The sequence below is a fragment of the Psittacula echo genome (genome assembly GCF_963264785.1).
Source record: "Psittacula echo genome assembly, chromosome: 2".
Taxonomy (NCBI): domain Eukaryota; kingdom Metazoa; phylum Chordata; class Aves; order Psittaciformes; family Psittacidae; genus Psittacula; species Psittacula echo.
The window spans coordinates 96,151,466-96,165,787 of NC_137737.1; the positions used below are offsets into that span (position 1 = coordinate 96,151,466).

General features: G+C 42.0%; 1 protein-coding gene across 1 annotated transcript in view; it reads left to right on the plus strand.

The window, feature by feature from the left end:
- Nucleotides 1-480: 480 nt before the first annotated feature.
- The window catches only part of CTNNAL1 (catenin alpha like 1), a 53,799-nt gene continuing 39,957 nt past the window's right edge, over nucleotides 481-14,322 (plus strand). Inside the window, exon 1 of the mRNA XM_080610717.1 lies at nucleotides 481-654. Coding sequence (XP_080466843.1) covers nucleotides 529-654 — 126 coding nt within the window. The 5' untranslated portion in view covers nucleotides 481-528. The remainder of the gene's footprint in view (nucleotides 655-14,322) is intronic.

The following is a 14,322-nucleotide window of genomic DNA, read 5'->3' on the forward strand; positions in this document are numbered from 1 at the left end:
TGGTGCCGGGTGCCAAGCCTGACTCCTATACCTGGAGGCCACCCGAACCCTTCAGCCACCGCCCAGCCTGGATGCCCCACTCGGGCAGAGACCCTCCCGAGGAGCAAACTCCCGGTGGGAGCTGTGGTGGAAGGGACCAGCCCCAGCTTCCGCCCCCCTCCTCCTGAGGGAAAGCAAGCGGGGCGACGGGTGCCCGCTAGAGAGAGAGGGCGCAAACTGGCGCTGCCGCTTTAAATCCCGTCCCGAGGGGCGGGGAAGGGGCCGCGAAGGGAGGCGGGGGGAGGGGGGGGGGGGGCTGAGCGCGCGCGCGCGGCGTCGCCGGGCGCCCCGGCAAAGGCAGCGGTGCCCCGGAGGGCGGGGGAGGGGCGCGGCGGGGGGCGGTGCCGGGCGGAGCGGAGCCGGAGCGGAGCCGAGCCGAGGGGCGGTCGGCGGGAGAGGAGCGGAGTTGTTCGGGAGGGAGCGCGGAGGGTGCGCGGAGGGTGGCGGCGGTGATCGCGGTGGCGGGGGTCGCGGCGTGGCTCCCCCGCTATGGCCACGTCCCCGTGCAGCAGCAGCGGCGTCTCCTCGTCGTCCTCGTCGGGGCTGGGCGCGGACGCGGGGCTGGAGATCCGCACGCGGTCCGTGGAGCAGACGCTGGTGCCGTTGGTGTCGCAGGTAGGAATGCCGCCGTGAGAGCCCCATCCCCCTTCCCCAATCCCACCCTCCGATTCCCTCTCCCCGTCTCAGGGGGCTGCCTCTCCACTTTCCCGCCCGGGACGGAGCTCAGCCGCCGCCGAGCCGAAGTTTGCGCGCTCGGGTCGCGGCGCTTCGTACCCCATATCTTACGGGGCAGCAGTGGCTTCTCTCAGCCGCGCCCCTTCCCTCCCTCCCTCCGTCTCTCCCTCGCATCTCGGTCCCGGAGTGCCCATGCCGGCGCGGGGGGGGGGATGCTGCCCGCACCTCCCTCCCGGGAATGGCTCCGGAGTTCCCCGCAAGGTCGCGGTGCCGTTGCGTAACGGCCGCGGCGGGAAGGCGCTGCGGTGCCGTCGGCGCGCTGAGCCCCAGGGTGCCGCCGCGGGAGGGGAGGCGAGGGGCCGGGGGCGCCGGGAGCCGCGCCGCGCTAATTCCTGTTGCCCTGGCCGCACCGGTCTCTTGCCCAATGGTTTTCCGTTCGGGAGTGTTCGCCTTTCCCCGCAGCTTGACGCTAGCGGGGCGGGGGGCGGCCGGAGCCCAGGGGGGTGGCGGAGCTTTGTGTTTTGGAGGTCTGGTCAGAGCGGTGCAGTGATTGGAGGTCCTGCTGCGCCCGAGGGGAGCACCTGGGGTTTGAGAAGTTGAATAACGTGCAGAGTGTGTCTCGGTGACCCCTCAGCATGTACCACGACGTGCGAAATGAGCTTAAGAAAGAGAAAACGGGCTTTCAGGTTTGCTAAGTAGCTATGTGCCAACCACTTCGGTGTTGGTGGGTTTTTTTCTTTTAACTTTTCTTTCCCCCTCCCTTTAGATTTTTAGTTACAAAGTTGGCATTTGATGTACCCAGTGTAATGTTCCTTTCTTGCCAAATAGTGCATGAAAACAGCACAGTTTGCTATATAGCAGCTTTTGTACTTTGAACACTGATTATTAACCTTAGCAAGTCAAAACCTATCTGTTCAAAATCTTTTTAAAGAATGTGCAACAGCTCTATAAAAATAACTAGTCCTGGTGAGGTCAAGTTATGTTTATACCATCGTAGCCCATCTGGAAACAAACTGTTGTAAGGCTTGTTTTGCATTTGTACAGCTGGGCTGCAGGAAGGGTTTGTGATGGGTAGTTTTGTTTCTGTACTTAGGGTAATCTGTCTTTCTCTGTTTGGAGAAGTCAGTTCGAAGAAGCCAATCGAAGGGATTAAACCACTTGTTCCAAGGCAAAGTAAAATTAAAGTTCAGTGAATTTTCTGTTTCTGAAACAATTGAGAGGGGTAAAATGCGGAGACCACTTTTTGGAAGCTTAAGAGCAAACAGAAGCTCCAATTGCACAGGCTGAATTTAATTGCATATGTTGAATTCTTACTTACAACAGATTTCTGTGGAGATGTGCACATTCTTATCCCCCTGGAATACTCTTTAAGAACAGCAGTCTTTTCCTCTGTGGATTCATTGCATATGTAATACGTCGTATGTGTTATTTCATTGACTGCAGAACCTACAACTGCGTCCTCCAGAAGTGCTAAGCATCTTTCATTCTCCCTGTACAGAGTGTGAGCTGCCTGAGCATTTGTGGACTATCAGAGCTTACTGTGATCCCGGTAAAGCGACCCAGCCTGCAGATGAGCGTGTTCCCTTGAAGCCTGAGTGCTGAGCTCCATTCACATTCAGGCTGAAGTTGCTGATGGTGTATTAGCAGTAGCTTCCTGCACTTGCCTCATGAAATGCCTCACTTGCTTTGCTGGTTTATCGGTTCTGTCTGTACTGTTCCATCTAGATTGTTCAGTAGAGGTCTCACTGGCTGCCTGTTTTTAGGTATTTAGGCAAGAAAGAGTGTTTATGGAGTACTTAATCTCAGAATTTGTTTTTATATTCTGCATGAGCTATGTATCAGCAGTAAAGGTCAGGAATTTGTTTTTCTGCTTGTATGAAACACACTTGCAAAGGGGTTTGTTCTTGCTGTGAAAATAACTTCACAGTTTACCCTTTTGTTAAAAGCTGAGAAGTGCTATGTGATACTTGTGTACTACTGGGAAAAAAAATAGAATGTTGCTACTGCTTTTCACTACTTATCTTAAGGAAACAAAAGGTGCTCTGTCTGACAAACTTGCTTTCAATTTCTCTTGCAAAGCTAAATCTAGTTTCTTTAAGCAAAGGGGAATAAAAAAAAAGAGGCTGCTTTGATTCTAATTTAAATTCATGTACCATATAGTACGTCGTCCTAATTGGTGTGTAATACTGTAAATGTATGTTTGACCTCGTGCTCTTACTCAGCAAATATGAGGGTTATTTTGGTTTGATTTGTTTAATTGCACTTTGCAGCTTGATTTTTCTGATAGACTGTGTAGTATCAGAGTGTATTTGCTGCTTCAGTGGACGAGGTTCCTGTTCTCCCAGCAGGAGTAATTACTCTTGGAGTCATTACTAGATATGTTTATTAATAAATTTGTTTTTAAACCGTACTATTTACAGAGTTAAGCTAGGTCTTTGTTTTCTCTAGATCTGTTCAGACCCTTATATGGCCCTCTTCTAATAGGGCCACAGATGGCAAAAGAAGGCGCAGATTTAAGCCACGGTATTAAGCTTATTTGCAAATACTTTTTTTTTCCACGATCTACATACTTGTGCTTTGAAGTGGCTCATTCTACACTGTTGTGCAAAGCATGTGGCATGCAGTTGACAAAACACAGCTTTTGGGGCCAAACCCCACAGTTTTCTTCAGAATTAGTAGAATTCTCTTTGCCTCGATAGGTGTCTTCAGTTAACCGCCCTACATGTAACTAGTAGAGTGTTCTTTAAAATCTAGACATCTCCTTCACTGCTGCTACCTATTTCCAGTCTATTTATGTTGGGTTTTATTTTTTATGGAAAGTTTTTGGCAACAAAAGTCAGGAAGGGTGTTTAAAGTGACCAGTGCTGACTCATTTAATAACAAGTCATTTAAACAGTTAAGGAAAGGCAAAGACATGGAAAAAGCACTTTCCAGGATGTGGCTCCACCAGGGACTTCCTCAGCTTTCATTATATACCTGTTTGATAGTCTCGCTGCGGTTTGGTATCTTCACAGCTGTAGGAGTCTGTCTGGATCTCTTCTGAGGAAGCATGCTGAGAAACTGCAGAATAGATTTTTGTCAACCTTCATAGTCAGGTACTTGGGAAAAGTTCACTGAGAAATAGCTTTGTCTGTATATGTTCACAAAGGAACAAAGTCAGTTTTTGTGGTTGAAGGTGACTTGTTCTCCAACATCCTGAGTGTAGACCTGTAAGATTACAGCTAGCTGCTCAACCTGTAAAAAGCCCATTTTGTCATGGGCACTTTGGAGAATGATCATGTGCCCATATATTACAGAATTTTTTCCCAACTTCTGTTTCAGGAGATCTTGTCAGAGCTTTTGGTATTGGCTTGACCTATATAGTCAAAATAAAAGCGTAAATAACTATAAAAAGCCCATGATACCAATGTTTCTGAATTTTGTTGTTGTCAGTTTTATATTCAGTGGTATATGCCTTGAGGTGGATAAAGATAGTTCTTTATTATGGTATTGTTTCCTTGCTTTCTCTGAAGCTAGCTAAAATAATTCCCATTTCAGTAAAAATTGTATAGTTATATAATGTTACATAATGTTCTGCCAATATTGTGTTTTTCCAAAAGTTTCTGGAGTTATGTGTTAGAGCCCAAAGAAGAACCAAGAGCAGATGTTTCCCTTTCTATGTGGAAAGCTCATTGATGCCGTTTACTGAAGACTGAAGTAATGACTTTAGAATAGCCATACTGGATCAGGCTAGAGGTCCGTATATAAACAGTGAGCCTTTCTCTATTTTATTTTGTCATCCCTCAGGGAATTACTGATACAGAGGCAAATATTGTTTAATGTGTTTATGAATGATCTGAATGTTGGGATGATGGGCCAGCATGTTCGACAGGCATGTGAACTCTCCTACGGTGGGTTTGGGGAATGTCTGATATGCTGGAGGAGAGGGCTGCTAGACAGCGGGATAGGAAGCAGGAAAGGTTATCTGAAAGGAAGCTTGTGAAGTCCAACAAAGGTGATAATACCAAGCCCTGCATCTGGGCCAGGATAGCACCACACAACAGTACAGGCTGGGATCAGCTGTCTACAGAGAACCTTTGCAGGGAAAGACATAGTGGTCTAGTGGGCATAGAGTTGAACTCATGGAGTCAGCAATGATGGCACACTGTGTGCTGGGCTGTTAGTAGGGGTGTAATTGGCAGGCTGCAGAAATGATTCTTCTCTTCTGTTTGGCACTTGGGAGAGAGCAGCCGGAGTATCATGTCTAGCTCTGGGCTCCTCAGTACCAGGGAAAACACTGGCATAGGGGAGCATACGATGTAAGTGATGAGGTTGAAGGAAGCGGGTTTTGTTTTGCCTCGAGGGGAAATATAATGATCAGCTAAGACCTAAGTTTCACATGGGAAGCTAGAATGGTACTTCCCCATCTGTATCACTTTAATCTGCAGTGAATTTTCATCTGGCCAGTTGCAGAGTTTACTGTGGTCTGCAATTAACCACCTAACGGCCAGATGTGGAGAAGACAGGAAGAGTGATCCCAGAGCTGCGTGGTGATTGGATAAGCAATAGACAGAAGTTGGAACATGGGAAAGTGAGATTTAGGAAAAGGCCTTCTCTAATGTAATAGTGGTCAAATAGTGGATGAGGTGTGTAGAGCACCTACTGAGTCTGCAGTTTTGAAGATGTTCAGAACTAATTGGATGAGGCCGTGTACAACATGCTCTAACTGTACCTGGTTTGATCAGGAAGCTTGACTAGATAACCCTGAAAGTCCCTTTCATAATAAACAAGTGATTTTTTTCATGGAGGTATGTGTTGTAATAAGGAGTAATGGTCACCTAGGACCTAGCTTTCATATAGGCAGCCAGGATGGTACTTTCCCATCTTTAATCTGCAGTGATTTTTTTGTCTGGTGTTTTGTTTCCTGGTCAGTGTTGCAAGATGTTTCTGCAGTTCTGTAGTCAGACCTTATCTTTACTGTCATGAATAACTTAGGATCACCAGCAAATTTTCATCATTTTATTACCCGCTTATCTCTCCTCACTTTGTATGATTATGTCCAATAAATCTATATCCCAGCACAGGTTTCTGTGAAACTCCATTGGTCATCTCCCTCTATTAAAGTAAGCAATCATTTACTTCCTTCATCTTCCTTCTCACCATTCTGTCTCTTAATGAGTTAAATATTTATTCAAAAGGCCTTCTTTCCACCCCCTACCCTCCCAGAGACTTGCTTAGTGTCTTTTGAAACCTTTGGTATGGACTTTGTGTCCCAGTTTTCTTTAAGCAGAGTACCTCCTTATCCATGTAATCAGCGATGTCTACAGAGAAATCAATGTTTTGTGAGGCAGGAATTCCTTTAACAAACACCGTGTTGAGTCTTTGCCAGTACATATTTATTTGGGTGTTTGCTACTTCTGTTCTTCCCACTTTTTTTACTGATTTGCCATGTACCAGGGTTGTTGGGCAAACTTCCTACCTCACCTGTCAATATAGTTTCAAGCAGGATATTGCATGAGAAAGCTGATATAATCCATTGCATCTTCAAGTCCCTTGAAATCTTGGTGAATGGCATCTAATGTTGGTAAGTTGTTCCAGTCCTTTTTATCTAATATTTTCATAGCCTCCTCTGCAGTCACTGATTCCACACAGATTCTCTGCGTACCTCACATAGATACATTCTGGAGCAGAGATCGCTTCACTTACTTTTGTAGTTGAGCACAAATATGAATAGCTGCTCTCCTCTGTTCTTATTGTCTGTCCAAGGGATGGGGCAAAGCTGTGTTAAGTAACTGAGTATATCGGAGTTATAAGTCCTGACTAAATGCACTGCAATAGCTGATAAGTTACTGTATGTTTAGTGGAACTAATGTTATTCTCCATGGAACTGAACAAGCATGTTTTATCAAAGAGAGAGATTTAAAACTGTAGACATGGAGTTCAGCATGCTACTGCTCCGTGACGCTGGTCTTTCTAGTAGTGTCTTTCAGAAAGCTTTTTTGGTCTTGGCTTGGAAGTCCTCAGGTGACTGGAACCTACTAGGTTGCTTATGTTGTAACCGGTAGAACAACTCTGAACAGCAACTCACATTCAGTTCTTCAGTATGCTTGTAGAAATGGACCTTAGTATGTCTCCTTAGTGAAGGATATTTCCCCTGTATATAGCAAAGGAGCTTCAGAAGGCTTATTTTTTTGGGATGTACACATGTAGTGCTAACACTGGCCAAAACCTATGTAAGAGGTTTCTGTATAAGTGAGATACATACACATGATACCTTTTGATGAGTGCTCATTTCTTCTAAACTTGATAGCTGTAATAGTAATCTTGGGAATTATTTAGTCATGGATTTGTCTTAATGGTTTTTTTGCAGACAGCTTTAAAGAAGGAAGTCCTGTAGTAAGAGCACTGTTAGACTTCTAACTTGGTATCGTTCGCTTTTTATTCTTGAAAGTCTACAAAAACTGGGGGGTGGGGGGGTGGGTGGGAATGCACACCATGCTTTTCCTATGTGTTTTTCCTTCACAGTTGTAGTATTGTAGTCGTATTATTGTATTGCAGTACAGTATCATTGCATACCTACTTTTGAATTTGTTTAGAATCAAATGTGTTCTCCCTCTTTTAGAGACTAAATAGAAGTGTCTCATATACTCTCTGGACAACATTAATAAAATTAAGGAATATGTGTAGCCTCACTGCCTTCCTGAACTTCAGCATTTAGGCCAAGCTCTTGTGCATTTCAACTTCAATTTCCCATGCAGCAGATAGACTGAGAGAATTGTTCCAGCAAGTCCCTTGACTGCCTTGGCAGCCTCCCTAGGCATTTTTTGGTACCTCCAGGTTTTTCCTTTCCCCACCTCTAAGATGCTAAAGGATTCTTTATGGTGCCAGGGCTTGTGCTTTGCCCCTTACATCTCTTTTTGGAGGACAGGAAATTCCTCCTCAGAAAAAGTAGTGTAATCCGTATTTGTCTTATTGCTTTCTTCAGTGCATCTGGGGGGGGGGGGGGGGGAACTCCTGAGTGCCGTCCTTTTAAAATGCTTCTTGGGTGCTAATCTTTATTGTTCAGTACTTCTGGTAACTTGCAAGCTTTGAGAAGCTGTTTCTCCCCTTTTCCAGGATTTTCTTCTTTGTGAATTAATTTGGTACTCACTTTAGACTTGAGACTCGCCGCTATTGTTGAGTAATGAAATTATGAATTACGCTATAGAGGCTTGCACTGTAACTTGTACTGAGTGAAGCAAACCTCCTGCTAAATTCTTCTTAGTTTACATCCTGTACCACAGAGAAACTGCCATCAATGCAGAGTAATACGCGCTGACCGTTCTGGAAGTATGTGGTATGTTGCCTGTGTATAGAGTTGCACCTCATTAGTTTTAATTAGTCACTAACTCGCTGACTCTTCCCCTCCGTTTGGTTCCATAGGCATTGTTGGTTAAGTTGTGAGCTTGTGGTTTGTATTACAAATCGTCCACTTGATATAAATTCTTTTTTTCTGGAAAATGAAGCTTGCAGCAGCTCAGCTGTTACGCGGCCTGCAGTTGGTACTCTGTGCCCTTAAAGGATGCTGAGTCTTTCTCTTTGATTTATGCAGAAAAGTTAATCTTATGAGTTTATCATTTGACTGTAGGTAGTATGCTCATTTCAGTCACAGTATCAGTTGTATTTCTAGGCTGATGTGGTTGCAGGTTTCCCTTTACTGAGGCTGGTTTTTAATTGAAAGCTATTTAGTCATTGAAGCTACATTGTTATGAAATAGTGAAAGGGAAATAGATAATAATTTACAATTGTGGTTTTCAAGGTATGCTGGGGGAGAGCACAGGACTACCTTAGAGTATCCTAAATAGGTAAATGAAATTATTTTCCTACATTAATAATAATGTTAATATCACTAATAATATTCTGGTTTACATGAAAATTGTTTTTGAATATTTTATCATGTGAGCAACAGCACTACCATGAAATAGCTGTGGTTTCAGGGTGGGTTTTTTTTGTGAACCCTTGGATGGTGAAATTGGCTTCGAGTTACTTGGCTACTGCTTTATAATGTTCAGTACCTTAGTCTTTGATGTGATAGATGAGTCAGACTAGCATTTCAAGTAGCTGAAGTAAGATGCTTCTTACTGACATAGCTAAAAATCAATTGCTGTTTTTCAGTGGGATATTTCAAATTTATGAGATCTGATTAATGAGTTTTGTATAGATTAAATACATTTCTTGTAGTTCTGCAGTTGAGTGAGTATTAAATCAAAACTGCCTCACAGTGATCCTGCGCAAAAAGAATTAGAGCAGCCTTCTTGCTAATCAGCATTGTTAACAGATGGTTTTAGACAGATTACGTAGGGAAATCCCCAAAGGATGAATTATGAATTAATGATTGCAAACAACTCTGATTATAGTTTAGTAAAACTACTGTAGGTACCCTGAGCCTAAGGCTTTATGCATGGATTTATTTTGTGTTTATTAATTCATTGACAACACATAACCCTTGCTAGATAGAGCCTTTAATGGTGATTTTTACTCATTGAATGGTATTGCATTCCATCACCAGCCTTGTTTAAAGCTAGTGGATGAATGAGTGTTATAGGCTCTGGTGCCAACTTGTAAATGTTAATCTACTTTAGATAGTGAATGGGATGATAGTGAATGGTGGTGTTCAAGGCCAGGTTGGATGAGGCCTTGGGTGGCATGGTTTAGTGTGAGGTGTCCCTGCCCATGGCATGGTTGGAACTAGATGATTTTAAGGTCCTTTTGAACCCTAACTATTCTATGATTCTATGGTTCTATGATTTCTATTCTTTATACATAAAATGAATTCTCAAATGGTAAAATAAGTCCTAAACACAAGTTACAAAATCATGTTGGAACAAATCTCACAGTTCTTTCAGATGTATATAGAAAAATAAAAAATAACACTTGCTTTTTTTCTTAGAGAAGCATTTTTGTATTGACTTTTTGTATTAAGCGGAATGAACATAACTACACCAATCTTGTATTTTCAAATAATAGTAAATTAAAATTGTGCCGCAGTAACATAATGTTGTAAATGTAGGTTTTGGAGTGGTGTTTTTATTTATTTATTTATTTTTAATTCACAGGTGTCAAAATCATTTAGAAGGGTAATACTGTCCAAAGTTTCTAGTGCTTAACATGTAGGAGCTAGACCAATGTATGGAATGTTCCCTTTTAATTATCAAAGATTCTTTATTGTATTTCAATGTTACATTTAAATATTCTTGAATTTTCCAACTAAGTGAGGTTTTTTTGCCCTTGAGCTCTTCAAGGAAGCAATCAGAAGAATATACAGGCTCTTTAACATAAATCAGATAATGGTTCCTGGATTATATGAAGTTTTTGTTTTGTTTTGCACTCCTGTAGGTGGATAGGAGTTGGATTTGCATAGCCTTTTCCAGAGCACACTGTATTTCTGTGTTAATCCCTAGGGCAAGTGTGTCCTTTTCAAGATGAAATACCAGGTGTTGCTCTGAATTGAAGTGGTATGCTAAAATGCTGCTAAGGAAACCTTCTCTGAAAAAGGCTGGAGGAACTCTCTGCAACATGCAGTGCAAGATGGATTGAATGGCTGGTATTTGTGCTGGTGAAGCTGCATGTTTATGGAACTAACAAGCAATCTTTTCTGCATTTTCAGGAGCCAATCCCAGTTTGCATAGAAAGTTCTCAGTCACAGATGGTATCAGTGTGTTTGTCCTTGTTGTATTACAGTATGTGAATTTTTAGTTCCACAGCTCAGAGCTGGCTCAGGCATTGTTTGCACAAGCAGTAGAAGGTTAGTTAGCAAAGGCAAGTTAGTGAGGAAAGCCACAATAATACTTTGCCATTCAGTCTCTGGGTTTGAGGTTACTTGATCATGTTACTAAATGGAATTATTTCTGAGATTTGCATCTCTCTAGTGCTGAAATCATGTGTGCATCTGACTTGACCACATCTGAAAGTACATTTTAAACAACGAGCTTCCCTCTGAGTTGGTTTTGTTTTCTTAGGCTTGCTTGTGCCCAGGATTTCTAGGTGTAGAATGAAAAAGGGTAATAGCTTTGTTTGTTAATTTACCCATTTGGGTAAGAAGATACTGAACTGGAGGGCAACAGGAGGGGAGGAAAATGTACTGGTTCATATACCCCTAAACCAAATTGAGTCTCTTAGCTTAAATTCACTTTTTCTCATGAGGTAGTTGTGCATTTCAGCAAACTTCAAGACAGCAGTTGAGTTAGAAAGCCAATTCACAGTAGAGGCCCTTTTGTTTTTAGATCATTTTATGGTAGGTAAACATGTTTTCTGATATTAAGTATACCTGTTGATGCATGTACCGTATAATCAGAAGAGGTTCATTTGGACTTTCAGTTTGAAAAATTAGTTTTGCCAGCTCATGTCAAGTTGCTCAAAGGTGCAAATTTCAGTCTGTGAATTTCTATACATCTCTTCAGAAAGAGAAGGAAGCTCTAACTTGAGTTATCTGAAAATATCATCCTCACCCATTTCTATAGACATTCTGAAAGCAACTTTCTTAGGGTGAAGGTAGGGCGGTTCTCTGTTTATAATAAATGAGGTAGCTTTGACTGGTGGTCAAGTCTCACTGGTGATCCTTCTGTGTGTGGAGAAAAGTAGGGAGGATGGCAGGAGCGCAGGTCAGTTTTCATGTACTTTTCTGCTTTGTATCTGCAGACCAATGGAGATCCCTAATTTTAAGGAGTCTGAAAAGTGAACGTTAAAAAGCAAGCGTATTTCTCTTCTACTACAGTGTTACTTCAGTAACATTATTAAAGTAATTCAAACCTCCACATAATATCTAACAGTCCTCAGGTTGCAAGAACTGATCAGCTGTGTTTATTCCTTTTTTTTGCTTTCTCTGGAGTTCCTTTTCACAAGAACTTGCAGAAAAAGTTGGAAATAATTTAATCCCAGTGAAGATGAATTTCTGAATTTTCCAGAGTTTTTATTACTTTGAAAAAATGACAAAAATCCTCAAACCAAAAAATAACGCACACTGGAGAAAATAAATTGGTGTCATCAAAGTACTACATCTCAGTTGAACAAATCCATTTGTATTGCATTTTAGATAATAATTTTCTTGATTGTGTTTGGTTTGGATCTTGAAATTTAAAGGGCTCTTGGTTTTGCAGGAATGCATTCAGCATAAAGAAAGGGTATTCACTACTGGTCTTGCTGTGAGTTGAATCCTTTCTTTTGATCTCTTAACAATTCCAAGAATGTGTACCAAGTACATAGCAGTGGTACTGACAATCCGAGGTGTGTATTCGAATTTGAAGTTGTGTACTTTTGTCTTTCCTGCAAGCTTTACAAAGAGTAGGTTTAGAAGCCTAGATCTGAAAAGGACTGCTCTCACCCCTTCCAAATAATATTTTTCTACTTGTTGAGGCTATTGTGCTTGTGAGAAGTGCACAATTAAATGGTATGGTGTTTTAAAATTAAATGTACGAGTTGCAGTTAACTAAAAATCTGGTCACAACTGCAATATAGCTACTGTCTCGTTTGCTTGTTTTATTCATGTTCTTTTTTTAGGTATGCATGTTTGGGTAGATAGGAGATAAGATACTAGGTTAGGTATACCAGTGATCTGATTTGGTAGGGCTGTTCTTGTGCTGCTTGTCAGCTTCTGCTTGTCGCTGCAGGTCTTGGATTGTTCCTTCTTCCTTTCCAGAGGTGGCCTATCAGCTGGTTAGACTCTACATGTGAAAGATTGCCTGAGGCTCCCTTAAGCATGCTAGCATTTGCCTGCAGACAAGTGAACCAACTTGGAGGTTGTTAGTTTATTTCATTTGCTTCCCTGAAGGCTTTTATGAAAGATGTGTACAAAAGCAATGAGAAGATGCTTTTAAGAAGCCTTCAAGTAAAGATACAACAGTCTAAATACCACAGACATAACAGAACTCGACGGGCTTTGGCATGCAGTGTATTTGTACTGCCCTTCTAGACACTGGTGCATAGGCTCTATGGGAAAAATACATAAATAGGAGGTAGCAGGCTCCTACCACTTCTTGGAAGCTGTTCTTTTACAGAACTGGTGGCTCGAGCTCCTGAATGATGCATTGAGGGCTGTGTGACTTCTGCAAGAAGGGATTGATGGCCTCTTTTCAGTAACAACATGTTAATGAAACTGTTCTGGTTCAAGTGTCTGTAAAGCAGAGGCAGTTGTCTTAAATAAGATTTTCAGGATAAATAGAATATGGGTTCTTACAATAAACTAGTGCATTAGTAGTTAATGCAGTTGTGTCTGGTTTTAGTTATTCTTTTCCAGCCTTTGAAAACTTTCAAAGTTGAGTTTCTGCAAAGTCTGTTTGCAGGGGTTTTCCGCAAAATGGAAACTGAGTAGGAAGATAAGGCGTTCCAATTTCCAATTCTAAAAATCTGCACGTTAGCTAGACTTCTAAAAAATACTTCAATGATTGAGATCCTAGAAAATGCTAAGGAAGGCTTTCAGTAATGTCTAGGTGGGCATCTGATCTTAACAGACTTTTGATTTCTAGGACAGGTAAGCAGGTAGTCCTTGTTCATGTCTCAAGATCCTTTAATTTCATCTTTTATGATGAGAAATCTATGTGACGGTTCTGCCTGTAGCCATTATGGACTGGATGTCAAATGCCAGCTGCTGCTTCTGTGTGCTGTCATGTATGGTTGTATGCTGTAGCAGATGTGGGTGTTGGAACAACTTGTGCCCCTCTCTGCCTTAATGAGTCTGAAGATCTATTTGTCCTTAAGCACAAGACCTAATGAGCGAGTTCCTAAAATGTAATATTAGAAGTTCCTCCCCACCCACATACTCAAGATGAACTAATGAAAGTATGAACAGTGTGGGAAAGGTCTTTCTGACCAAGTTTCCTACATGTCCTGACAAATGCAACTAAATTTACTCTACAACACAGTTCTATTGTAGAGATTTGTAGCTCCTTCTTTAGTATGTACTGCTGTTGCATTTTCTTAAAATCATAGAATGGTAGAGGTTTAAACATCGTCTAGTTCCAAGCCCTCTGCCATGGGCAGGGACACTTTCCACCAGACCAGGATGCTCAAAGCCCCAATAAAGCTACCATTATGAAATTAATGGAAAGTAGAAAGCAGAAAATACACAAAGTGGAAGAGGAGCTGTTACTTTAAGGATGCTAATCCTCATTGCATAGAGTAAACATCTCAAATACTACTCTTGAGAGTCTAAATCGTCCAATGTATTAAGCACAATATCCACCCAGGAGAAAGATGGATAGGGTATCTTCCAATAAGACTTCTCGCTTTAACTCTGGTGTTTGTAGCAGTGGCTGTGAAATAGCAACGTTTCCCCTGCTTTTATTTATAGTTATCTATAAATACTTCCTGTCTCTTTAAGTATCACTTAATTCTGTCATGCAAGACTTAATTACACTGATAATAAATAGACATTAGAATATTTTTAGCTAAGCATGCTGTCATGATGCTTCCTGTGCAGGAAGCATATAACGACTTAAATGTCAGTATCTGACACTCTCAAAAAGCTCTGAAAACAGCTGCTGAAACTGCCACAACTGAGCTCATTTTTCTAAAATATGAAGTACATCTTGATACATCCTGGCTATATAGAAACTGTTAGTTTCAGTGAAGTACTTGGGGAAAAGGCTGCTTTTC